This window comes from Podarcis liolepis (assembly GCF_965112155.1).
Source record: "Podarcis liolepis genome assembly, chromosome: 8".
Taxonomy (NCBI): domain Eukaryota; kingdom Metazoa; phylum Chordata; class Lepidosauria; order Squamata; family Lacertidae; genus Podarcis; species Podarcis liolepis.
In genome coordinates this window covers 59,250,117-59,277,989 of record NC_139560.1, presented here as the reverse complement: position 1 = coordinate 59,277,989, position 27,873 = coordinate 59,250,117, and the positions used below count along the sequence as shown (strand labels likewise).

At 41.3% G+C, this 27,873-nt stretch overlaps 1 protein-coding gene across 4 annotated transcripts in view; it reads left to right on the top strand.

The window, feature by feature from the left end:
- The window catches only part of CDKAL1 (CDKAL1 threonylcarbamoyladenosine tRNA methylthiotransferase), a 236,361-nt gene that overhangs the window by 63,445 nt on the left and 145,043 nt on the right, over positions 1–27,873 (top strand). For all 4 annotated transcript variants that reach the window (XM_083518684.1, XM_083518683.1, XM_083518685.1 and 1 more), the window contains 3 exons: positions 9,597–9,693; positions 12,482–12,530; positions 25,913–26,033. In XM_083518684.1, coding sequence (XP_083374810.1) covers positions 9,597–9,693; positions 12,482–12,530; positions 25,913–26,033 — 267 coding nt within the window. The remainder of the gene's footprint in view (positions 1–9,596; positions 9,694–12,481; positions 12,531–25,912; positions 26,034–27,873) is intronic.

Genomic DNA, 27,873 nt, shown 5'->3' with positions numbered 1-27,873 from the left:
GTGCACAAAGTTGTTGCTGGAATTCTAGGTGAAAAATGCCATTTTTCACAACAAAGCCATTAGCTTCCATTCAAGCTTTTCTCAGTGCTAGGGCATAGCAGATCTGGTCAGCTGGAAAAGTACATAGTCAAGGTCAGAGTGGGGTCTTGGTGGAGGGCAGCAAATTAAGGTCAGTGGGGCCAGAGCCAGGTGTATAGATAGTCAGACCAGATAGAGGTCTGGGGCCATAACCGAGATCAGAGAGCCTGAGGCAAATATGTCAAGGTTGGGTTGAAATTGAAATTAATGGACCTAACTTAGTCATGTTCCTTATTTTCAATTTCAATATTAATTACTTTACTCTTGAGTAAAACCTAGCTGAATACCATCCAATATATACAATAAATTGTAAATTCAATCAAGTGTAACCAAGGGTCCCAAGTAGTATCTTGGATGAAATCAGATGGATTAGAGAACATGGATCAGATCTGATCTCCCTTCCTAATTATATTCTCCTTACCAAGGAATGTAAGCACTGAGGCTTATTCTCACTCTCTCTCTTTCTCTCACAGTGTATCACTAAAAGAAGAGTGTATGTTTTCATTCTCACAAAAAAAATCCGTCATATCACTGTTTGAGTTTCAGCCAAAATACATGTTAACCTCTAAGAATTGTACATGTTGTTCTTTCTAAGGCAAGGTCAAAGAGGAAGTCTTTTTATTGGGATCCATGTTTATTTTTCATGGCTTGTTCATCAACCATAAAAACCATATCTGTGTTTGGATACCTACTGATTTCTTTCACTCCTTCCTGAATTACTAGAGAATTTGCATTGAAAACTCATGCATAATATTTGCACCACTGCCTCTGAAACATTTTTATTGATTTTACAGTGTGCGGCTTTTTACTTCTTTGCTTCATACTGTGGTTTGATAAAAATGATTGTCACATTTCATTTACCTTAATTAACTCATTTCTTTCAGTAGGCCCAGTATACCTCTGAATACAGTTAAGCAAACTTTGAAAGTAATCTTATTATTACTTCCAGGAATGTATTCCAGCGTTTGGTGGTTTAAAAAAATGTATAAGAAGTTTTACCAGTCCATTTGAGTAATTAAAATCTCCAGTGATTAAAGTCTGGCCCCTTTCCAGGGCTGTTAACCCACTTCCTGATTCAGTTTTTCCACCTGCCCTCTAGGTCTCTAGTAATGACTTTGCATCACCTTGACAACTTTTGTTATCCTTTACTTGATGCTGCCTTGTGAAGATGTATTATGTGATACCTGCACCATGTTTTGCTCTAGGAACTGTGGTTTCAGCTTTGTTTTGATCTACCTTGTGTTTGGCATTTGCTTCTTTGACCTCTTTTCCTTGGGTTTCTGGGGGTTTCCTGTTGTTATTCTGTCTCTCACAGCTACAATAAACCTGCCATTAAAATTATGGATTTGTCAGGGGGCAAATGGGCAAATTTAGCAGGGATGAAATACTTTCCCCCCTCACTGTAGGTCATCTAGCCGTTTCCCACTCTTATTGTGAGATACATTCTCTTTATGTTAAAGTTATAGCAATTCTTTCTAAACATGCTTCTATACATATAAAATACCATATACAGATTTTATGCAAATACTCATTTTCCTTTGTCCTCAGAATTGATGTGTAGGTCCCTTTCAGTAAAGTGCCCCCATATCAAAAGCCACAGACTCCTTGGGGTGTGAGGTTGACATTGAGGGAGGTTTGATAAAGCAACGCCACCCCATACTTTTGAATTCTGAGGCGGTACATTAATTTGAAAATGCTGTTCTACACTAGAAACCATACATCTGAGTTGCTCTTTAAAGGAGTCCTATTTGGCTGCTCTTATTGATCCTTCATTACCTCCCCACTCGACTTGGAATTTAATAGTGGCACTAGCTATCAGTATCTGGTTGCATAACAGCTATTACCATCTCATTAGCTGTGTTCCATCTCAAGCAGGAAAATGAAAGAAAAATATGGATTGCAGGCCCTTTTCAAGGAAGATGTAAACAACCTTTTTTTCTTATTTGAGAGAGAACAAATTCTGTATAGTATTATATAATATTTAAATTAGGCTTGGAGGAGGAATCACAAGCTTTAATAAATAAGTATTATCAATATATTAGTTTTTCATTAAACTACATAGCCTTGGGTTGTTCATTGACAGCAGATGGCAATATTGCTTTGCTCAACTCCTGCTAAGACCACTTGGTTTATGGGAGAAATCTTCAAAACTGTGTTTTGAATGTCATTCCTGAATCTGAACTGCATCATATTATAAGGGAGATTTAGTGTAATCAGCATAACCTAAATCTAGCTTTGTATAATAATAGATGATGGTGTATCAACTCTGATAATTAATACTGGTTTGTCCTTAATGATTGGTCCACCAAAACTACATTGGCAAAAGTCCACCCTGACTCAGTCAGGGCTCAGCTGAGGCTGGAGTAAATCTTGAAAAAGGGGAGTGGCAGGATGAACCAGGGGCAGACTTACTCCTATTCCAAACTCTGTTCAGCTCAGTCATGTGGCCTAGCAACCCAGCGGAAGTTACACCACCGTTTTTGCCAGTGTATGTCAAAACATGGTTTTGAAGGATTGTTTTTCTTCTGCCTGGCTTGTTGAGATTCAGCCACTCTTGAACAGTTTGGAACAGGGGTGAGTTACCTTGTGTAACTTATTCTGGCTTCCTATAGTTCGGATTGCTCTTCCCACTGACTGATAGTGTGAGTTTAGCTGTCCAAGGAATCAATATTAGCTTGCATATGCGTGTAAGTGATGCACATATATCATTGATGCACAGTGTTAGAGGATATATTCCGTACTGTGTGAAGGAGGAGAAGGGATACTTGCTTTAAGATGGCAGCAGCTACCTGCTGGTTTTGGTAATGAGATGTGATTAAAATTATAATTCTGCTGCCAGGTAAATCAGTGGCATCTTTTAATTGATCAACATATTTTAGTCAACTAATGTAATAGTCTATTAAACTAATGGAGTGCCTGACTACATGTTTCAACTCTTATTTTAGTTAAAACTAGGGCAGAATTAAACGTGAAACAAAATGACAGCTCAGTGGTAGTGCTACATATCTTGAACACTGGTAGAGGTCCTGCTTCACTCCTCTGACCAGTGGTTATGATTATGTCTGAAACAAACCATGATTTGAGGCCAAGGTTTCACAGAGGGGGAAATCCCTATGTAAGGGCTTCCACTTGCGCAACAGGGCTTTCTTCTTCTCCTCCTACAATTTGCCCCCCAAATTGTTTCTAAGGTGGTCAGGAGAACCCTCAGAAGAGCACACCAGGAGAGGAGGGGATTGCTTGCTTGCTTTCTTAACCCAATATGCTTGCACAGATAGAACGCTTGTAATGTTGTGATGTTAAATTCCATTAACAATTTTTTCACTAGCGTTATACATTGGTAAGGAAAGGTTAAGTGTATATGGGTGTGTTCCTCTGAATTCAATGGCATAATAGACTTGGGTATTTGACTATTTAATATCCTGTTTCTTTGTACTTGAAAGATTTGTAGTGGGAGAGAAATGAACAGAAAGATTGTGTTTGTGACTGAAATCCAGCTGCCTTTCATATTAAACCACAGAATTGTTTAAAAGGGCATTGCAAACAATACCATGTTCAGATGAAGCAACAGCGGATGTTACAGTAAGCAGCAGCATGTCGCGTTCTGCAACAACACATGGCTTAATCCATGTGATTGACCTTTTGAGTAAACGGCTGAGATAAAAGCACCTTGGAAAGATTTGAATTAGCATAAAAATATGTTAATGTATTTATTTACTACCCACCCTTCACCCCAAGGTCCCAGGGCAGGTTACAACAATTCAAACAGTTTAAAGCAACCTACAGTCACAGAAATAGGTTGGTCCTAAAAGCATGCATCTCAGTTGTCAAAAGCCAGGGTAAAGCAGTATACAGGTATGTGTTTGCGGTGGATGAAAAGCCCATTGACAGTCTGCATGAGAGGAGCGGTTTGTACTGAGCAAGAGATATTCTGAAGAAGCAGCGCATTAGCTATAGGGCTGGAGCTGTAGAGGAGCATGCTCAAGCAGCACTTTCTAGGTTCTTGTGATGAGGGCTAGAGTGTAGGGAGGAAAGTTCCCTAATAGCGAAGTGAAGCATACAGTTGCTTAGAGCCATCAGGTAAGAGGAGAGTTTGCTAGACGCAAAATGCTTCTGCAAGATTAGTGGCTGCTTCAATCACAGTGGATCTCAGCTTTTCAATATTTCCTTTATTAAACCTAAATTGGTACTGTAGAGATGCCTTCTTCTCCCAGTCCATTGGAACTCATGGACTGCCTCTCCCTGTACCTACCACTTTTTCAAGAGTTGGAAAAACACACTTCAATCAGACAGGTTGGGAGGGAGAGAATTGTTCGAAAAAGTGTGCTGCATTTTGGTTGGTACCCAGGTTGTGGAACTCTCTCACTTTTGAAATTTGCCTGACTCTCACCCTTTTTTTCATTTAATGCCAACTTAAAACATGGTTACTTAGCCAAGGCTTTAGCAGTCTTTGAAATGCAGCAGGAATTTTTAGAAGTTCTGCAGTTTTGCGATTAATTAAATTGTGAATTTTATCTGCTTTTACCTGTGGATGGATTGTTGTTTGAAATAAAGCTTTGATTGTCCCTATCCTGAGATCCTGTGTGTTCCCCCTAATGTTTCTAAAAACCTGTACATCCACACATTCCAAGTTGCTACAGCAGTGTTTTAAGAGCACATTCCTTAGCAAATATTTCATGTTAGTAATACATAGGCTTGATGACAAGAACATGAATTGGGCCATTTAATGCAAGTGCTAATAAATATCATTTCCCCCTAGTTTATTCTTTCTTCACACTAAGTGGTCCTTTAAATAACACCTATTTTTCTACCTACGGGACCGCCTCTCCTGGTATGCCCCACAGAGAAACCTACGGTCTTCAAATAAAAACATCTTGAAGGTCCCAGGCCACAGAGAAGTTAGGCTGGCCTCAACTAGAGCCAGGGCTTTTTCGGCTGTGGCTCCGATCTGGTGGAACACTCTGTCACAAGAGACCAGGGCCCTGCGGGACTTGACATCCTTCCGCAGGGCCTGCAAGACAGAGCTGTTCCACCAGGCCTTTGGCCAGGGCACAGCCTGACTCCCTCCCTCGGCAATCTTCGCAGAGCTCTGGCCCAATGGTTGCTAGTGGCTTGAATTAATTAATTTTATAATGAATGATTTTAGAATGTTGTTTATGTTGTACTTTTGTACTGTTTTATTGTTGTTAGCCGCCCTGAGCCCGGCTTCGGCTGGGGAGGGCGGGATATAAATAAAATTTATTATTATTATTATTATTATTAATTGTTGTGAGATTTTTGTTCAGCTTATCCCATATATATCGTATTTGTATAATGCAGTTCAGACAGACCTGCTTTCTCAGATATAGTCCCTCAGAAGCCCCCCGTGGTGGCAGCTCACTGAGGTGTTTCTTCGTTTTCCATCGTAATGTAGCCCACTGCATGCAAAGGGTTTTCATGGGTTCGGTGGAACCTCTCCCTATGTGCAGACAATGGTAGGGGCAATTACCGTATTTTTCGCTCTATAACACGCAGATTTTTTCTCCTAAAAAGGAAGGGGAAATGTCTGTGCGTGTTATGCAGCGAATGTGTGGTCACTGGAGCCGAAAAATAAGGCAAAAATCAAACCGCGCTTCAGGGAGAAGGGAGCTCCGTGAGACAGGAAGCTGCTGTTTTCCTTCATTCTGCCTCAGGGTCTTACTGCCCACCCTGCTCTGTTTCGTTGCTGTGTTTGCTCAAACGGAACAAAGAGCAGGGAAAGCCCCTCCCCTCCAGGCAAGTAGAGAGGAAAGCAGAGCGTCCGTCCTTCTATCCTCTCCCTGCTCTGGAGGGAACAATGTTTGTGAAGGGAAGAGAGATTACAGGTTCGGCTTAAAATTCTGATTTGACTTCCTGCTTTTTGTTTTTGGAGACACACAGCATTCAAATATGCTTTCTTCCATTTAAAAGGATGAAATCCTTAAACAGTGGCTGGCTTGTGTGGGTGGGTGGGTGGGGGGAAACTTTTGCCTTCCTTTCCTCACGTTATAGCCCTCTCCTGCATTCTTAGCCTTCTGTGTTTTTCCTTCCCTCCCCACTTAAAATGTGGTTACAAAGCATGGATCCACATGGATCCTCAGGATCTTTGCATTGGGTCACCCCAAATTCACCATCAGAGCACACAGCATGTCCATGGCTACAGCCTGCCCCCCCAAAATCACACACCCATTGTTGCCTGGGGCTGCAATGGTGCAAAAACGTGGTTACAAAGCATGGATCCACATGGATCCTCAGGATCTTTGCATTGGGTCAGCCAAAATTCACCATCAGAGCACATAGCATGTCCATGGCTACAGCCTGTCCCCCCCCCCAAAAAAAATCACGCACCCACTGTTGCCTGGGGCTGCAATGGTGCAAAAACGTGGTTACAAAGCATGGATCCACAGGGATTCTCAGGATTTTTGCATTGGGTCACCCCAAATTCACCATCAGATCACATGTCTGTGGCCACAGCATGAAGCACAAAAATGATACGTCCACTGTTTCATTCAGAATATTTTTTCCCTTGTTTTCCTCCTCTAAAAACGATGTGCGTGTTATGGTCAGGTGCGTGTTATAGAGCGAAAAATACGGTACCTTCCATATCCCAGTTAATCTCTCTTCCTTGTCCTTATGGAAATCCTTTGCTTGTGTGCACTCTTTGCTAACTGGACTGGATTATTCTCCTTGCTATTTATGGCCTTGTAGGCAGATATTAGTTACCAGCATTAAAATAACTCAACATGTGTTTTAACCATTCTACGTATTACTTTTTCCAGCACACCAAGCTTTTTAAAGAAAATTGGTCTAATTAAATTTCTGTGCTGTGAGATTTGATAAATCAAGTTTAAGTTGAAGTATATTTTCTTGGAGAAAAATTGTTCTGAGCCAATTAAAGTGTAATTTCAAGGTGAAGTTCATTTAATTGTAAAGTGGGAACGTTTCTGGAAATGGAAATGTATTTATTTATGCTAAATACACCCCCCACACTCCCTATAGCATTAAAATTTCTGAAGGTTAAAGATATTTGTTGTAGTAGTATTCTAGATGTAGCTAGCTTTCTAAAGAAGAAATAATGTGAAGGCTTTTGTTAAATTCAGCAAAGCTCATTAGAGAGTATTAAAAAGATTACATTGAATGTTTGCTCATATCTAAACAGCAGAATTCAAAATATGACTGCTCTTCTGTTTAGTGTGAAGTTAAAGCTGAGAAATATATAAAAGTCTATGTAAATTTCAGCTTAAGGGTAAATTAAGCCAATATTTGATGTGCAGTTCTAAATAACAGTGCCCCAGTTCCTATCTACATTTCATGAAGATTTTGCAAAAAATGACAAAGTTATTAAATAATGTTACCATGCCAAATAATATGTCAAAAAATATTTATGTGTTTTTCTGCTGAGACCAGCAGAGTTTTACCTTTGCTATCCTTGCAGATATTTGAGTAGAAGGATCTGTACATGTTCATTCTTACAACGTAGAGATAACTGCTAGTGGTGGTATATGATTATAAGAAACAGGTCATGTTGCTTTGCCATTAAATATTGGACCAAATATGTCAGATTACCTGAATATTGGTGCTCATTTTTCATACTTTGATTTTTTAAAAAATAAAGTTAAAAAAACAAGCCTACAAAGTTTCCTTAAACCTCATATATGGTGGTAAAAAATCCTCTCTTTTACTTGCTGTCGTTTTCTTTAGTACTATACCAGTCCCATTATCTAATCTCCTTGATGCTGATATTATGGATGCACAGGCAAAGCATACTGCTGGATACTGATTCAGTATTATAGTTTAACATTTAGTATCATCTATTGAAATACAGTGTGGCTTGTTGTTCCCTCGTTGACGGCTCATGCATAGCCACTGTTTTGTAAATGCCACTCCAGTAGAATTCCATTCCAATTGCCACCAGCAATGTTTTCACAAGATGTCCACCAACTGCTATGGCATGACCGAACATGAAAAATGCCTATTAGGTTTTCTTGCAGGAGGTAGCAATGTATCACTGGGTGGGGCTCAGAGGACTGGTATGCACATTTCCTTGGCACTGGAGGTCTGAGTTTGCAGCACTATGCTAATGCAGTTAATATAACAATGCTTTTTTATATATTCCCCAAACTAATATCTTCTTCATGATGACTGGAGAAAATACCATAAATCAGGGTAGGGAACCCGTGGCTTTCCAGCTGTTGTCAGACTTTAATTCCTGGCTACTATTGCCAATTGCAAATGACTATTTAATTTACAATCTGTTAGAAAAACTTACATACCGCCTTTTATGTAAGCATCAAGATACAGTAAAAATTTTACTGATGTAAACTAAAACAGCAAACAGGTTTCATGCACCCTGTGTTGCCAGGCAGGTGCAGCCAGGAATGGCAAGATCTGCCAGAGAAAGAGGAGGACCCTAAGATGGGGACAAGGGAGACAGTTTGAATTGTGATCTGGATGCAGCTTCTGCCCCAGGGTCATTGGATGTCTCATTTGGGGAGGGGGAGACAGTCAAACCAGTTTCACCATGCCTCCAGGGAGTGAGGCACCTATAGTAGCCTGCTAGCCAATCTGCAGAGCTGGCCAGATCAGAGGCAGCCAAAGTGTTGGACTTGAGTCCTGTTGCCAAGGGCACACTGCCATCAGTGCAGACTCAGCCCTCCAACTAGAGTGCTCGCTTGCAAGCAGACCTGTACAAATTATGGGTTCTACGCCTCTAAAAGTATAGCAGGAGCAGCAGGCCAGGTGTTGGGACATCTTTGCTTATGCCTTGTGATGTATCATGGATTCTGCTGTTGTGCCTTTTGAACCTTGTAACGTAATTCTCGGCTGATGCAGAGATTGCTTGCTGATGTTGTCAACAAAACTTTTGGGATAACCTAGCCAAGAGTCTTGAGTCAGGATAACAGGGAAACAGTCAGCAGAAAATACGTTCAGGTCCACTGAATGCCTGCCTGAATAAAAATGATTTCGATTTCTTGTGGAAGCAAGCTACTGAATAGGCTTACTGAAGATGAGCGCTGCACCCCATAGTCAAGGACTGGACTTAATCGTCCAGGGGTTATTTACCTTTTACAGGAGCACTCAGGGGAGATTTTTCCACAACACAGATACCACAATTGAAAATGGTTCCTTCCTTTTTGCCACCTAATGAGTAAAAGCAGATTGTGGCACAACCAAGAGAGACTCACCAAAAGATCGCAGGTGATGAGTTGTAGCCTACCATCATCTAGAGGACTACAGGTTCCCCATCCCTGCCATCAATTGTATCTGTGTACAGGAACGTGATCTATTGACTACATATCACATCAGGCCAAGCTTTGCCTTTACATCTTACAAGTATGCTACTACAGTTTTTGGTAGATAGTAAATGCTGTAGCTGGGGTATGATAAGCTACAGCATGAAATTGGTGCATTTTTGTAAGCTTCTTCAGTAAATGCTACTTACAGATATTAAGTAATGCAATGAAATATGAAGGTTGCTGCGCCATTCAAGGAAAATAATATTTGCTTTTAAAAATGCCTTTTAGGAAAGCACAAGAAGAAAAAAAGAAAGTTGTTCTAGCTGGATGTGTTCCACAAGCCCAGCCTCGACAAGACTACCTACAAGGCCTGAGTATCATTGGGGTAAGGAGATGACTATGGAAGTGGCATTGTTAAAACCTGAGCCTCAGACTTTAACTCAATAGTTTTAATAATGTTAACAATATTGAGGTTTCGTTTGCCAGTGTAATATCACTGGGTTTGGCTTACTTGCGCCTCTAGTGAATGAAGGCATGAGTAGCTTACAGGAAATAAGCTGGCCCCTCTTCAGATTTTTCTCCTGCCTCAACAAAGCAGTCACAACCCTCTAGAGCAGATTTTGGGGTGGCAAACTTGTGGCATCAGTAATGCACCTCCAAAACATGACTTCAGAAGGACTTGTACACCTATATATGCTTGCAAGTCAGGCACAAGCATACTCATTCACTTCTAGGGTTCTTTATATATCTGTAACTACTTCTAACTAAGACAAATACAGAAATAAAACATTCTGAAAGTGTCATTTTTGCTACCATTTGAGGCAAGGAGAAAAGGCAGTGGAATATATATGATCACTAAGCTGATCCTGACAAACTGAAGAGAACTAGTGGCAGACCTGTTATCAGCATCAGCTTCAATTAATATAATGAGCATTTTACATAAAGTTAAATGAAGCATGCTACCCAAAGGGGTTTAACAAACAAACCCAGAGAGAAAACAAATACACGAAACTGTAGTAGAAGCTGACCTGAAAATTTGGAACTAGAGGCTGGGAGTTGTATATAGTGGAGAAAACAATTAAAAGTGTGTGTATGGGGTTTTGTTAGGTTATGGCATGTTTATATACCGTATTTTTCGCCCTATAGGATGCACTTTTCCCCCTCCAAAAATGAAGGGGAAATGTGTGTGCGTCCTATGGGGCGAATGCAAGCTTTCGCTGAAGCCTGGAGAGCAAGAGGCGTCGGTGCGCACCGACCCCTCTCGCTCTCCAGGCTTCAGGAAGCTATCCGCAAGGTTTGGGAGCCCGGCGGGAGTGCCCACCGGGCTCCCAAGGCTTGCGGGCAGCAGCCCGCAGCCCAAAGCACGGGGCACGCTCCGGAGCGCATCCCGTGCTTCGTGCAGATGTCCGCAAGCCTGTTCTGGGGGCTGGGGTCGGGGGACGCTTGGGCTTCCCCCGCCCCCAGCCCCGCAAGCAAGCTCCGGGAGCGATGGCGAGGTTGCGCAACCTCGCCATCACTCACAAGCTCCGGGAGCGATGGCGAGGTTGAGCGCAACCTCGCCTTCGCTCCCGGACCCCCAGCCCCGAGGCTAAAAATGAAGCCAGGACAGCTAGCGGGATCCATCTTTGCTCTTCTTTGCTCTTTGGGGCTCGGGGGGGGGGAAATAAAAATTTTGTTCTTTATTCCCCCCCCTCAAAAAAAATAAGTGCGCCCTATGGGCCGGTGCACCCTATAGGGCAAAAAATACGGTACCACTTTTTGGCCCAAATATTTCAGAACGATGAACAGCATATTAATAAAAAAGAAATACGCAACACTGGTACAATAAATACATGCAATGACCATTATAGGGGCATCCAATTGATGTGCCATCGCTGATGCGTGGGTCCTTTTGGACCTAGAAGAAGGCAGAATGGGGTGTGCTTATACATACTCCTCTGATGCATGTGGGGGCCAGGAAAAGTGTACCCGCACAACATCAATATAAAACTGCAAAATCGCAAAATATTCATCAATTACCCTGGGCATGTATTCAGAATGCCGGTTAATCTCTGTGGCAACAGAGTGGCAACAGAAAAAAGCATGGATCAAGCTATTCCTTTCTCCCACCTAGGAGTACAAACCTACCTCTCACCTTTTACTTGGGGGGACAGATTCCACCAACAGGCTCTCATCCTGAGGCAGAAAACACTTTTACATTGCAGTCAGCCAGCCAGCAGACAAAATTATCATTAACGCCACGTTATAATAAATAGAGCCTTGAGAGGAAATGGGAGAAGTCCTACAAACCTGGCATACTTCACCCAATTTCCACCTGTCTTCCAATCAGGGGGAGCAAGATACACAGCAGCCTCCCATCTTCTTTCAGCAGGTAATAAACATCTCAAATAACACTACAGTATTATATAAGAACGTAGCTAAGGGGTGGGTGGGTGGAGAGATCATGTCAACAAGCTAAAACTCAAAAAGGAGGTGACCCTGAAGTATGTGTGCATTGTGTTCTCTGTGTGTGTATGTATTCGTGTACATGTACACCATACCTGTCTTCATTGCTAGAATTGGAATTCTACAAGGCCAATTGTACAAGGGAAGTGGTGGTGATGGATTTTCTGGGCATCTGTAGGTGTTTGCTTGTGGGTTACTGATCTGAGGAATTTGCTACGGGAGAGGCAGATAGGAGTGTAAGTCTGAATCTGAATCTAAGCCAGATTTGGTGTCCCATCCTGTTTTTTATCCATATCTGCTATTAATCCCATCAGACCAAGCGACTTTGCTACTCATGCATTAATATATCAGTTTGCTGCTTTGTATAAATGCTCCTTGTCTTGGTGGTCTGAAACTTGCACCCATCTTTTCTTTGGATTCAGTTATTTCTGTGACAAGTAAAGGTGGTACCTCATTTCTTCATTATTATGAAATAAGTTGCTGTACACCAGCCTTTACCTTTGGATAATTGCTAAAGGAGTGCAGTGGCTAGCTTGTGTCATTAGGATTTGTTTCCCCACCCACTTATGCTGGAGTAAAATGCTGTCTTTCCTATATTACAAGCAGAAATATAACACAGATTCAGCAACATGTATGCTTCTTCTCTATGTGAATTAAATTCATGGAGAATGAGAACTGTCCAAAAATCATCAGAATATCCACATTGTATTTTTTTTTAATCTTTACAGGTTCAGCAGATAGATCGTGTTGTAGAAGTTGTTGAGGAGACTATCAAAGGTAAGCTTTTCACCTGAAATGATTGTGTCTTCATTCTTTCCAGTGCTCATTACTGACTTTGAACACAAAGACCCCATAAGGAGCCGTACTGTTGAAATATATCATAGAATAGAATAGAATAGATTCTTTATTGTCATTACACAAGTGCAACATTGCACAAAGTGCAACGAAATTGGATGCCATCCCTTAAAACAACAAAAACAAAACAACAACAACAACCAAACAAACCACATTCCAGCCACACCCACACCACACCCATCAAACTCCCAGGTCACACTATCGAGTTACAGCATTCAAAAAGGCCACAGCTCTTGGATAGAAACTGTTTTTCAGTCTATTTGTCTTTGTCTTGATGTTTCTATATCTCCTGCCAGAAGGCAGTAGTGCAAACAGACCGTGTCCCGGGTGAGATGAATCCTGCAGGATGTTATTTGCTTTCCTAAGACAACGGGAACCGTACAGTTCTTCCAAAGATGGGAGAGGATGACCAATAATCCTTTGGGCTGTGTTTATGACCTTCTCGAGCACCTTCCTCTCCCTAGCTGTACAACTGGAGAACCAAGCACAAATACAGTATGTAAGAATGCTCTCTATGGAGCTTCGGTAGAAGGACACCAGCAGTCTCTCACTCAGATTGTTCTTCTTTAAAAGTCTGAGGAAATAAATTCTCTGCTGGGCCTTCTTCACCAGAGCAGTGGTATGTGCGCTCCAAGTCATGCCCTGATCGATAGCTACTCCCAAAAACCTGAATTCCGCCACCCTCTCCACCCGTTCCCCGTTGATATACAAGGGCTGAATGTCCGCCTTTTTTTTCCTGTAATCCACCACCAATTCCTTGGTCTTAGCCGTATTAAGAGCCAGATTGTTCTCTCCACACCAAACACAGAGCCGCTCCACCTCGTCCCGATAGGCGGACTCATCCCCTCCTGAAATGAGCCCTACCACCGTAGTGTCATCAGCAAACTTGATGATTTTGTTGCTGGAATAGATGGCTGTACAGTCATACGTATAGAGAGTGTAGAGCAGGGGACTCAACACACAACCCTGTGGTGAGCCGGTGTTAAGGCTAAGGGCTGTGGACATGTGTGACCCTACTCTAACCCTCTGGGAACGTTCTGACAAAAAATCCAAAACCCAGAGACAGGTGGAGTTGGAGAGTCCAATCGCCTCTAGCTTGGACACCAGTCTATGGGGGAGGATAGTGTTAAAAGCAGAGCTAAAATCCACAAACAGCAGCCTCACATAACTCCCCGGCTGCTCCAGATGGGACAGAGCAGCATGGAGAGTGGTATTGATGGCGTCTTCTGTGGATCTATTTGCTCTGTATGCAAACTGGTAGTTGTCAAAAGTTGATGGAAGACAGGACATAATGTGACGGCGCACCAGTTTCTCAAAACACTTCATGATGATTGGAGTCAGTGCAACTGGTCTATAGTCATTCAAACTACTGATTGTGGATTTTTTAGGCAGAGGGACAATAGTTGACGACTTCAGGCAGGGTGGGACAATAGACTGGTGTAAGGACTTATTGAAGATCTTAGTAAAGACCCTCGCCAGCTGATCCGCACAGCCCTTCAACACCTTTCCAGTGATGCCATCAGGTCCAGCCGCCTTCCTCGGATTCGCCATCCTCAAAACCTGTCTCACCTCATGTTCCTCTACCGTGAATGAGGGGCCCCTATGGGCTGGTGGCTGTAATACCGGCGTCTCAGGTGGCTCCTTCTCGAAGCGAGCAAAGAAGAGGTTAAGCTCCTCTGCCAGCAAGGGGTCACCGTCGACAGCACCAAGGTTAGGTTTGTAGTTGGTAATATGCTGAATCCCCTGCCACATCTGTCTTGTGTTGTTGCTCCTTAAATTATCCTCAATCCTCAGCCTATAATCCAATTTTGCCCGTCGAATACCCCTCCTCAAGTTTGCTCTTGCTACACTGTAAAGCTGCACCTCGCCTGACCTGAAAGCCCTGTTCCTTTCCCGCAACAGGCACTGGACCTCTCTATTCATCCAGGGTTTCTGATTGGGGTAAAACCGGATGGATTTATTTACTGTGACAGTGTCTGTGCAGTGATTGATATAGCACAGAACTGCCGCCGTGTGCTCCTCCAGGTCTGAACTATCGAAAATATCCCAATTGGTTCTCTCAAAACAGTCCTGCAGCTGGTGAATAGCACCTTCAGGCCAGATTTTAACAGATTTTAATATTGTGGGAGCCCGTTTCCTGAGTGGGATATATGCTGGTACCAGGAACAGAGACATATGGTCGGACTGGCCCAAGTGTGGCAGCTGTAAAGCCCTATAGCCGTGATTTACATTCGAATAAACTTTATCCAGTGTCTTGTCCCCTCTTGTGGGACATTTCACATGCTGATAGAGCGTTGGGAGCACTGTTTTAAGTTCAACATGGTTGAAGTCTCCCGCAATGATGTGCACAGCTTCAGGATACTTGTCTTGCTGGCTGCTGATAAGGTCCTGCAGGCATCCCAAAGCCAAGTTGGCATTGGTATCTGGTGGCACGTACACACCAGTTAACATAACAGCTGTGAACTCTCTAGGGAGATAGGCTGGTCTACATTTAACAGCCACATATTCCAAATCCGGTGAACAGTGACTGCCCACAGTCTTCGAATTATTGGACCAGCATTTGTTCACATATACACACAGCCCCCCTCCTTTGGTTTTTCCGAAGTCCATGCCTCGGTCATGACGATGTACCGCACAGCCTTCCAACTGAATAGCTGTGTCTGGTATGGACGGTTGAAGCCATGTCTCAATGACAAATAAAACGCAGCAATCTTTTACAAGGCTGTTCTTTGCTGCCTGCAGCCTCAATTCGTCCATCTTGTTGGTAAGAGATCTCACATTAGCAAGAAATATGCTAGGGAGCGGTGGTTTAGATGGACTCCTCTGCAATCTTACCAGGACGCCAGCCCGACAACCCCGCTTTTGCCTCCTGTCTCTACGCCGCCTTCGCCTCCTCCCTGGAGGCATAGTAATCCATGGAGAGCCCGGTGGCCTGGCTACTCCCACAGGAACGTTATCTGGGCGAAAATAATCAGCTCTTACAGCTTGTTCACACTGTAACCCGACCTTCAGAAGTTCCTGCCTGCTGTAAATCTTTCTTGCCCGGCCAGACATACTCAGACCAAGTAAAAATAATAAAAACAAAACAAAACGCTGAGGGAGAGCACTAAGCCACAGCGTCTATGCGCGCTGCCATCTTGTATATCTTGTATCTGGTTACTGGCTATTAGATTCCCATTAAACCACTCCTTTCCTTATTCGCTTGTTCAAGGCTGAATTAATTTTCGGTCCTCTTCACAATCAGGAAGGTGCAAATCCCGTGTAGACAAATGGCATCCCAAAGCCAGCGCCCTACAGCAGCTGAACTGTCAGTTGGACTTTAACTGCCAGTTGGACTTTACCTGGCTACTCCCACAGGAGCGTTATCTGGGCGAAAATAATCAGCTCTTACAGCTTGTTCACACTGTAACCTGACCTTCAGAAGTTCCTGCCTGCTGTAAATCTTTCTTGCCCGGCCAGACATACTCAGACCAAGTAAAAATAATAAAAACAAAACAAACAAAAACAAAACGCTAAGGGAGAGCACTAAGCCGCAGCGTCTATGCGCGCCGCCATCTTGGAAAATGTATCATGTATGTACTGTAAATAATGACTGAAGTGTAAACTAATAACAATAACAATAATAATAATATTTTTATACCCCAGCCAGAGCCGGGCTCAGGGCGGCTAACACCAGTAAAATTACAATAAAAACATAATGGGGGGGGGACCAATATGTTAAAATACGGGTTAAAATACAATTTAAAATGCAGCCTCATTTTAATAGTAGCCCATAGATCAAAACCATAAGGGGAGGGAAACATAAGGGTCAGAGTGAGTCCAAACCAAAGGCCAGGCGGAACAGCTCTGTCTTGCAGGCCCTGCGGAAAGGTGTCAAATCCCGCAAGGACCTAGTCTCTAGTGACAGAGCGTTCCACCAAGTCGGGGCCAGTACTGAAAAGGCCCTGGCCCTAGTTGAGACCAATCTAACCACCTTGCGACTTGGGACCTCCAAAATGTTGTCATTTGTAGACCTTAAGGTCCTCCGCGGGGCATACCAGGAGAGGCGGTCCCGTAGGTACGTGGGTCTTAGGCCTCATAGGGCTTTAAAGCTCAAAACCAGCTGAATATATTAGAAAAATGTGTAAAAAAAACTTAGCCAAATCAATATAGAAATGCACAATTTTAGATCTTTGGTCATTCTCTCCCCCCCCCCTTTTAATCTTGCTTCAGTGCTTCTTTTACTACTATTTCATGATATGAAATACTTCCAAGAGATCACTGCTCATTTTATTGCCTATTCGTGACTTGTTGATTTGGAATAAGTGTGGCTGCATACCAATGGGCATTGGCCAATATGACTTACTTCACAATCTGATCATGAGTACATGTCCAGTAGAGGAAAAGCTATATCTGTGTTTAGAATTTAAGATATTTTGGGAAGGGAACTGCATTCTGCTTTGTAAAGTACCATGCTCACTGAATCCTCGATGATAATCATTGAAATTATGATTCTATAGATTATTTTTTTATTCACTCTTGCCTAACAACTTACAGTCCCATACAGAGTATCTTTCTGAGAATCTAAGCACTTTTATACTGCCACGTTTGTTTGTTTTTATTATTTATTACACTTGTTGCATTTTACAAAAAGAGTCCCATAGTGTCTTAACAAGATAAAATACAACCAATAAAAACAAAGCCAAAAAATTTGAAGCAGTTTATGATACTAATGCCTAAAATGCTTGTCCGATGACATAATAATAGCAAGCCTACCCACCCTGCTAAAAGATGAGCATTCCTCTAGAATGGGCTTAGCTACCTAAGGCGTAAGTGAATAAAAAGGTGTTAGCCTAATGCCTAAAAACTGATTGTGCCAGGTGCGTTTCCCTGATGAGGCCATTCTTCAGATGGGGCCACCACTAAAAAGGCTTGTTCTCATGTGGTTACCTTCTGCTATTCTCTCAGGTGAGGCATATAAAGAAGAGACTCTGCTGAAGACATGATAATTAAAGCATAATGGAGAATGTGCTTGTGATTCTGCCCTTGTTGCCAGTGCCGTCATGGCAACACTGGGGATATCTGGTCCTGTGAGGTCCGCAAGATTGCAGGTCCTGTGAGGGCATTTTCTTCATGCCACAAGAGAGTGCTCAATTGTTGTTTGTTGACACAAAATTATGTCAGATTCTTTTGATACTTTAATACTGCAAACACTATCAGGCTTAAATATTTTAAATCAAATTAATTAGCTTCCTGCAGGAAAAATCAAATGCCATCATGCATATAAAGTGCACCCCTATGGGATTAAGGGGAAACTAGACTTTGTGACTGAGCAAAAACTGTTTCAGTCTAGAGTATTTCACAAAACATTTTGTGAAATGGGTCACTGGACAGGATTGTTGAAAACAAGTCAAAGGAAATAACTTCAATGATGCTGGACTTTTCAGACTTCATATACGCTTACTAAGTTTCAGTCACATTAATGTGTCTAGTAATATGGTCTATCTGTTCCTAGTTTAAATATTAACTAATGTTTGCTAACTGCTAGCTACCAGCCTATTTTATTATTGTTGATTGCTAAAAGCTTATGTGATTTGTGTGTGTGTTGTATAGCCTAATGAATAATGCTTTTACTGGCATGGTGTTTTTTAGCAGTTTGTTTGTTTCAATATTTATGTAATGGCCTTCATAATATTTATTTCAGGGTGGTTAAGAGTAGAAGTATCAAAGTGCTCTCTAACATTTTCTGTGGGCTGTTTTCCGCAATACATTTTTTTAACAGTGAGATCACTGTCCTTTGAAAAAAGCATGTACAATCAATGTGTAAAGAAGCACGTATATATTTTGTCACGTGTGCATGCATTGAAAACCTATGTCTTATTTCAGCATTCTGCTGCATGTGCATGTAGCAAAATAGTCATATAATTTCTTCACACTCAATGTTTTAAAATCACTGTGGATATTTCTTCCTATATGATAGTGAAATCCAAGTAATAAAAACCCATCAGTCGCTCATGTCTTCATTCAGTCAACTTGTTACTTCCTACTTCCATTTCTACTCCAGAATATGGAAGGAGGCTCTCCTTTTAAACTTTCTATAGCCATGGTGGGACGCGGGTGGCGTAGGTCCACAGAGCTAGGACTTGTTGATCAGAAGGTCGGCGGTTCAAATCCCCGCAACGGGGTGAGCTCCCATTGCTTGGTCCCTGCTCCTGCCAACCTAGCAGTTCGAAAGCACATCAAAGTGCAAGTAGATAAATAGGTACCGCTCCAGCGGGAAGGTAAACGGCGTTTTCGTGTGCTGCTCTGGTTCACCAGAAGCGGCTTAGTCATGCTGGCCACATGACCCGGAAGCTGTACTCCGGCTCCCTCGGCCAATAAAGCGAGATGAGCGCAGCAACCCCAGAGTCGGCCACAACTGGACCTAATGGTCAGGGTTCCCTTTACCTTTACCTATAGCCATGGTAAATTAAATAAAACTAGTAAATTAAGCATTAAAATAAAACACTAACATCTTTGAAACATAATAATAGAATTGGCATTGAAATGAAACACTTAGCTGGAGAAGAGAGGAAGATACGTTCTACATAGCTTATGGGAATCTGGTCAGTCGTACAAATAGAAAAAGTAGACATTGTCATAGTATTGCTGGAGGTATTATTAATGGGAGAGTTTTATATAAAAGATATTGGTGGAATGGGAGGACAAATGATGTGCTTCCACCTACCTAAAAAACCTTAGCAAAAGAGATGGAAAGGGTAGTGGGTAACTCTGAATTGATGGTGTGAATATTCAAACTCCAATTTCGGATCAAAAAAGAGGATGTTGCATATGTGTTTAGTTGGAGCACTGGGAAACTATAGTTAATTAGTGACTTCCTGGTTTAATTACAGCTAATGGGAGGGGAAGAGCAAAGGAGTTGTGTTCATCGGTAAAAGTTTTCATAGCTTGTCTTTTTAAATCTAGACATTCTCACCCTATCACAGCCATAGTGTGGGCATCCATTGACACGCTCTGTGTAGCCTTTCTTGTTGATGTTCATTAGTCCCATGAAAAATATTAAATACAATATTTCTTCACTATGTGAATAACAAGAGTGGATTGCTTATTAATTGAATTAATACTAAACAGAAAGCTTAAACAGAAAGAGGTATGCCAAACAGCATTCTGTAGTGAGAGAGGGTTTATACAGACAACCAATTTTTCCCTTTCATGTTATGACAGTTGCAATACATTTTGATGGTATGAATCCAGTACTGTCTCTCACAGTATTCACCAGATTTATATTTATTTCCCTTGCTTGACAGGGGAGAGAGTTGTCATGTCTGATGGCTTTATGTTCAATATAAGCTTTATCGTTTGCTTGAGTAGTTGGTTTAACCAATTTAGGCATGTTTTCCCCTTGTTTTCTTCCACTCTTACTTTCTTTCTCACATTTATTTCACTTGGTCAACATAGGAAGTTTTTTTTCTTCTTTGAATTTTTCAGCAGATAATGAGAAATGCGCTCCCTACAATGGGTGTTTATAGCATGCTGACTTTGAGAGAGTTTCTGGCCTGACTGGTGGTGGAATGCCCAGGCATTCCATTATTTTTAATGGTCTGTTTCTTAGGGCTATTAAAATTAAAAAGTGGTGATCATGGTTATATGAAAATAGTTTTTAGGCAAGCTTAATGCTAATTACTTGACTTTGTGAAATAGTTCTTACAATTTCCCCAGTAATTAGTGGGTTGTCCATCTGTTTTGGCTTATTCACTGTGAGAGAAAGAAGGAGGGGGAAAGCTTGGAGTTTACTTATGTTACTCATCCTTCCCTTGAATTCCTCTTCACCTTGATGATGGACATTATTGAACAAAGTTGCTGCTCAGATAAAACAACTGGAAGTACAGTATCTTCAGATAAACTTTTCCACTCTTAATTTACCTAAGACTAATAGGTATAGCTGGAAAAGGAAGTTGCCCCCGCTTTCCTCTTCCTTTTCTTCCTTCTCAATGTGTGGCTATAACAATTATGTGAAGCAAGTTGCCGTCTTCCTTTAGTGCGTCTGAGTTTTGTGTAGCAAGAGGGTGCTTGGCATATTTGCATGCAATGCGCTGTCACGAGTCCGTGTGCTTCTGGTTGTAAACAGTAGCAGCAATATCAACAATGCTCTAATCTGAAATCTGATATTCAGTGCCCTTCACATGGTCATTTTGTTGTCTTTTTCTCAGGCAGCAACCAAATGTTCTGCAGTTCTGTTCTGTTGTTCGGAATAGAGAATGGCTTGAATCCTAATATTAGTCACACTGATTGATTGCATTTTAGTTTGCTTTTTGGTCCCTCAAAACTCACAAGAGACCAATAACAAACAAGATAATCCCTGTCGGCAGACTTAGATTCTAAAAGTCACAACACATAGGAAAAATGGATTGTGAGGGAAGTTGTAGATGGGATCTTAACTGTGACTAACTTGCTCTGGATCCAGTTCAGTGTATAACAGTTGTAAAACACTGAAAAACATGCCATGTGTTCAGCATATCAAATGACTATGTTTTGGTTTCCCTTGAGAGTACACTTATCTGCTGGCTTCTGAAGCTGGCAGATATCACCTCCCTTATTCAGATGAAATGCCTTTTTAAAAGCTTTCCCTACCCAATCATGCATCATTTTAAGATTCGTAGCATAACTTTTTCTTACTTACACTTGAATTCACTACAAAAGAGATCACAGATAACAGCATTACAAAAGGAACTCAGTATGTTAGCTTCTGAAAATAGCTTTTTTATTTTTTAAAGGGAAGGATTCTATTTATCTGTAGCTTTCTGGAGCTCTGTAAAAATATGTATTGATAGGTTAGGAAGCTGGAGCATGGAATTTCTGCTTCCAGTAGGCCATGCCCTTAAAACTCTTCAAAATATCAGTCATTAACCAGTCCAACTCTGGACTGGATCCAAACATGCAGAGCAATCCTAATAGGATCTGGGGAGGGGAAGTGCAGAGGGGTAGAGACTCTAATGCATGTAATGTTATGCTGAATCCTGCCAGCCACAAGGAAGGAGACAGGAACTGAGCCCCTTGACGCATCCATGAAGCTTTGGATCTCATAGATTAGGGCTTTCTGCGTGTTACCATAGCAGAAAAGCTGGTAGCAGTTTTCAGGGCACAGCCATCACCATCAGGGGGTTAGGATTGTACCTTTAGTCAGGTTTAATAGTCGACTCAAATCAACAGAAATAAACATTAATTTAAGCCCTGTCAGCTTTCAGTGTGTCTAGACTAAGCATGCCAAAGTCTGGATCCAATCCACTGTATTGAAATGGACTGAACTAGGTGTTCTTATATTTCCAGTGAAGTTGTTTCATAATTTAAGACCTTAAATAGAGAGCAATAAATTCATTCTTGACCATTTTGTAAACTTTCACTCGCATTCCCACAGGCCACAATCCAGCACAGATATAGGTAAGCACAGAGTTCATAGAATCACGCAATTGTAAAGTTGGAAGGGACTCCGAGGGTCATCTGCTCCAAGCCCTGCAATGCAGGAATCTCAACTTACGCATTCATGACTGATGGTCACCCAACCTCTGCTTAAAAACCTCCAATGAAGCAGAGTCCACCACCTTCCAAGGGAGTCTGTTCCACTATCTGACAGCTCTTACTGTCAGAAAGCTCTTTTTGATGTTTAGCTGGATTTAATTTACCTGAATTTTAAAGTAGTATGCATATTGTTAAATCCAAGAATACTTAAAGAACAAAAGTATGGGCAAATAATTGTCTCATCAGTTGGCGATATTGCTGTTATTAGTGTGATACAGTGGAAATGAATAATTGAGTGAATGCTATTAGCAGAGTCCATGTATTGCTGAAATCACAGTAAGTTATAATGGAATTCTTGGCATTTGCTGGTATGAAAATAACAGGCCTTTTCTAGATGCTGTTGAACTTTTTGACATCTATGATAGGTGTAACACTCTTAACATAAAATGGTGTTTTACCTCTTAATTAAACTGAATTTTTGACTAAAAGTTTTACTTGACAACTCTGAAAAGGCTGGCATGCCAATTGATTTTCTTGTCTTCAGTGCTACATCAGTGGAAGAATTCAGTGCGCTACTGCCATGATACTATTACATTTGTCTTGACTCACAAATGTAAACAATGGTGGTGTAGCCCTTTATAAGGCAAGTTAGGTGGCCGTTGCTTTGAGGAGCAACCTGGTCACATAAAAGAGCTAGCCATGCAGTTCTTCCAGTGTTCACTTCCAGTAATGTTAGCAGTAGAGTGTTGTATATTTTTTTTAATTGTGACTGCTGGTAGGAACAGCTTGGTGAAAACAATTTGCCACCCCAAACAACCTCTGTACAGTTGCATTATAAGCAGTAGGACCATAGAGCAGATTCATCTGTATTGGGCCACTTCAGACAGATTTAAAACTTGTGCGGGGTGAAGTGGGATCTCTCTGCCGTGCCCTAAGTTGAAGCAGGGACCTCCAAAGCAATTTGGGACAATTGGAGGAATCAGATGTTTCAGAAGCGCTGCAGACGGTGTGCCTTCAAAAAATGAGACATTTCTTCCTCAGCGTATCATTTTATAAGGAAAATAACAGGATGAGGAAAGGTGGTGAAGGGAAAGTTCTTTTGTGACTGAGAGATCTATCTTCTAAAAAGAGGGAATGATTTTACCAGGGCTCTCCAGTCACAATGTTCTTTGCTAGTTTTGCTAGTTCTTCTAGTAGTGCTTGCTTGGAAAATGCTGGATTTTCATATCCTTCTGCTTCGGTCCCACATACCCATTCCTTTCAAATCAGCTTTTGACCTTAGTTGAGCCATACAAAAACCTAAAGCTCTTTTTAAATGTTAAGTCCCTAAGATTCTGTTATCATTTTGAAATTTTGTGGACTCTTTTCCCAGAGACAGCCCTGTGTTATTTTTATAATAAAATTATTGTCCACTAAAACCACAGAGCAGGTAGCGAAACACTTTAAATACCCCCTCCCCAAAATCAGTGTTAAATATACGTAGCAGGAAAATTCCTGGTCCTATTTATCAGTATTTTGGCAGGTTTCTTATCAAGGAAAATCTCTCATGCATACTTTTTTTCCCTCACATCCTCCAAACTGTAAAGGCTATCTGTGTAGGAAAATCACTGCATTTATCCTTTTGAAACTTGGCAGAATTCATCTCCTCAGGTGTGGCTACCATACCCCAAAAAATTAAAATTACAGACAATTCATTTGCCATTGGGGTGGGTAGATAAAAATCATCACATAAAATAAAAATACTGTGACAATTTGTTTCTGATATGTCAGAAGTGACTATGTCCACAAATTTCATGCAGTTCTGTCAATAAGGGGGAAATGCTGTAATGTTTCATTTTAATTTGCCCATAATAGTGAATGGGGAAGTTTGACACTTAATTTTTGCAAATTGGGATTTGGCTGCAGACCCCTAGCAAAACTGGATTGCTTCCAGATCAGTTCAAACCAAATTACAGTACAAATTGAGTCTTGCGGTCAGTACAGACCCCTAATTAGTAATTAGTAATGTTGCTTGTTTGCATATGTAACTTAAGGCCATTTCTACTGGCTTGGGAAAACCTGCGAATGAAAAAAATGGTTTTTAAAATAATGTTTCTGTAACTTTCAATATAAAGGGCCAGTATGATTTTGCCTCCTCAGCCTTTCCTACTCCAAAAGAAACAAGTCACATTTTAAAATTAAATGACTGACTTAATGGCTGGGCATGGATGATCATATTAATAAGCTTAGTTATGTATGAGTCTTTTTCCTGTGTATGCAGGTCCTTCCCCTCCTCCATTTGTGGCAATGCTGAAGTCTCCAAGTTTGTTTTATGTGCACAGGGAAATTATGCTTACCAACTTTGGAACAAACCGGGACCGTAAACTAACTTCAAAGGATGGTTTCAGTCCCACAGTTGTTCCACAGATGGTAACAACCATAGTTTCATGGTTCAGATGAAATGGAAACAATGGTTAATTGGAGACTCCACCATTTCATTAAAACATGCCATGAAGGAAGGAGGGAAGGTGCTGCATGTTCAGGCACAGTGGTACACTCAGGTGATTCTGGACTGTGGTCTTACTGATCATAGAATCAGAGTTGGAAGGGACCCTGAGCATCATCTAATCCACCCCCCAGCAATGCAGGAATATGCAGCTGTCCCTTACAGGGATCAAACCTGCAACCTTGGTATTATCAGCACCGCACTCTAACCAACTGAGCTATCCAGTGGGAGATATGATGAATGAAATGAAGTTAGCGCTTGCTATGCCAACATGAAATAAATGTTTGACTGCATGTAAAAAAGGGTAAAGGAAAAGGACCCCTGGCTGATTAAGTCCAGTCGGTGCTCATCTCACTTTAGGCTAAGGGAGCTGGAGTTTGTCCGCAGAGAGCTTTACTCAGATTGGTTGGGCTTTTTAATCTTGATTATTTACATTTAAATTTGAATTATTATTATTATTATTATTATTATTATTATTATTATTATTATTATTATCATCATGGTAGGTGCCAATTCCAATCCATTATTGGAAATTATATATATATTCTCTCTCTCTCTCTCTCTCTCTCTCTCTCTCTCTCTCTCAAAATAACATTTAATTAGAAATTGTAACTCAGTATTTTGCAAAGCTACCCCCCCCCCAAAAAAAAGCATTTACTTTGATTTGGGTGACCTGAAACAATGTGTCTAGAATTATGGGAAATGAGCCTTCTGAATATTTGTGTTTCAATATTTTGAAGTCAATATGCAGTTGCTTCTGAATGAGCTCAGTTAAGCTACAGATGGAGCCATAAATTCCAATAAAGTGCTCACATGTCAGTAGTATTATACGTGAGAAGCACAACAAGCTGGGCTGAATTGTGAAAATGTTCCCTCATCCGAATCTTTTTGCATTACTTTGTGAGAACTTAATGGAAATTCTTGCTCAAGCTGACACCCATCAGTTCAAGCATACTGCCAAGAACTTTGGGTTTGTGGTCTAATACTGTTCAAAAGGGAACAACAACACCCTTAAACTCAATAGTAATATTTTTACAGTAATTATAATCAAAATGCTGTTTCTTGGGAATTTGGCTTTTAAAATGGATTGACTTGCTTTTGTCAAATAGCTGAACAAGATATAATGAAAGGAGCTAAGCTTAATAATAATAATAATAACAACAACAAATTTTAATGTTGGCTTTTCCTTTACTTGGTAAGTTGTTGGTTACCAGAAGACTCCTGGGTCTATTTTTGTTTAACAAAATGCAAAATATTTGAGTAGAATATATTAAAACAAATGAGTTTTATGTATAATGGTACCATTTTCCCCCTTTATTTGAAGGTCACTCTGTGAGATTGCTGGGTCAGAAAAAGGATAATGGAAAACGGTTGGGGGGAGCGCGATTGGATTTGCCAAAGATTAGAAAGAACCCACTGATAGAAATAATTTCCATCAATACAGGGTAAGCATCATTCAAACTGACATAAAATATTCAATACTGCCTAGAAATTCAATTTCATTTTTGTCCATTCTTAATGCAGAGCTGCCTCAGGTCATACCATAAAGAACAATTTAGGGGGAAACAGTGAAAATTCCCATGATATTCAGTAGCATTAATACTGTAAGACAAGTTACCTAATTATTTACTTATATTTCACAGTTACAAAAATAGAAGGGGTGTGTGTGTTTGCTTAAACTGTAGTGTCTGCTATTTCTAATCTTTCCTGAAAACATAATTTTGTGTTGGGATAGATCTCTTTTGTATGATGACTAACTCTTCCTACACCAGCTTTTACACAGCCAATTTCCATGTCCGTTTTGTGGTTAGAGGAACCACCATGGGACTACTTTCCCCCTCAGGACCCACAAGATACTGTTGGAAAGCTCTCCTGAAATCAAATAGCACTTTTGAGGACATTGCTTTTTTAATATGCTTGGGCTTTGGCTCTTAATTTGGGTGATGCCTGGGTGCCAGAATGATGCCTGACATCTCCAGCATCTGAAAGTACATGGCTGAGGATCATTGGATCTGGACTGTTTTCACACACTAACACCCCATGCTGTAGAATTCCATCAGTTATGTTTTATCTGCACAATTGGAATGAATTTCTGGATCAAATTTGCTATTTCTGTGCAGCCTGAGCAGGAGCAGTCACCATTAAGAAAAACAGGTCGGAATATATAGGCTGTCCCTGGATCAAATGACTTTTCAAGTTCTCAAAGCTCTTAACCTAGTTCAAGGTTGTCATCTGAACTAGCTAGATATTTGACTTGGAGCCAGTGTGGTGTAGTGGTTAAGAGCGGTAGTCTCGTAATCTGGGGAACCGGGTTCGCGTCTCCGCTCCTCCACATGCAGCTGCTGGGTGACCTTGGGCTAGTCACACTTCTCTGAAGTCTCTCAGCCCCACTCACCTCACAGAGTGTTTGTTGTGGAGGAGGAAGGGAAAGGAGAATGTTAGCCGCTTTGAGACTCCTTAAAGGGAGTGAAAGGCGGGATATCAAATCCAAACTCTTCTCTCTTCTTTAGCTGAGAATCAATCACAGTCAGTCCATCATTTGAAAAATAAGACTTTAAAGCCGTCTTGCCCAAAAATGACAACTAAACATTCCCTTTTGGCGACTGTAGCCTTGTTTTAAGGACCCATTTGTGCCTAGCTTATATATCTGAGTTTCTAACACTCTTTTTAATTATCTCTCAAAAGCTTATACTAGTCGGCTAAGGTGAATTGAGGTTACAGGACAGTGTTATCTACTCTAAAGTCTGCACCATGGGAACTAAGTCTTGCAGAATCAGTTATTTATGTAAAAGAAGACTGAGCTGCAAATGTCATTGTTTTTGTGGTGTATCTCTTATTAGGCAAGCAGCTGGTCTAATTAAAAACAGAACACTATCTCTCTTGCCTGGGTCATCCCTGGTTGCTAACACAGCAGTAACACACAAACCCTCCTCCTCTCTCTCCACCAGTCCAATTTCCCCATAGTCATTGCTTTCCCCCCTCCCTGCTTTCCTTTGTTCTCTCTGGAACTACGGCTCCCTTGTCCAGAAAACAGTCCTCTTCCATGAGTTTTTCCTCTCTTGGTCCATCGATTTCCCCTCACAGAAACTTTGCTTTCCCCAGCACTGCCCCTGTTTCTGCCTTCTCCTTTAGACAGTGGGGTAGGACAGCTGAGAAAAAATTCACATCAGTCAACCAATGTGTCCTTTTGGTTTCAGATAGCACATGTGTAGACTAAAAAGCCTGGGGCACAAATTTCACAGCCCTCCAGCGGCTGTGGTGGCTCATTTACCAGAAGTATTTAGT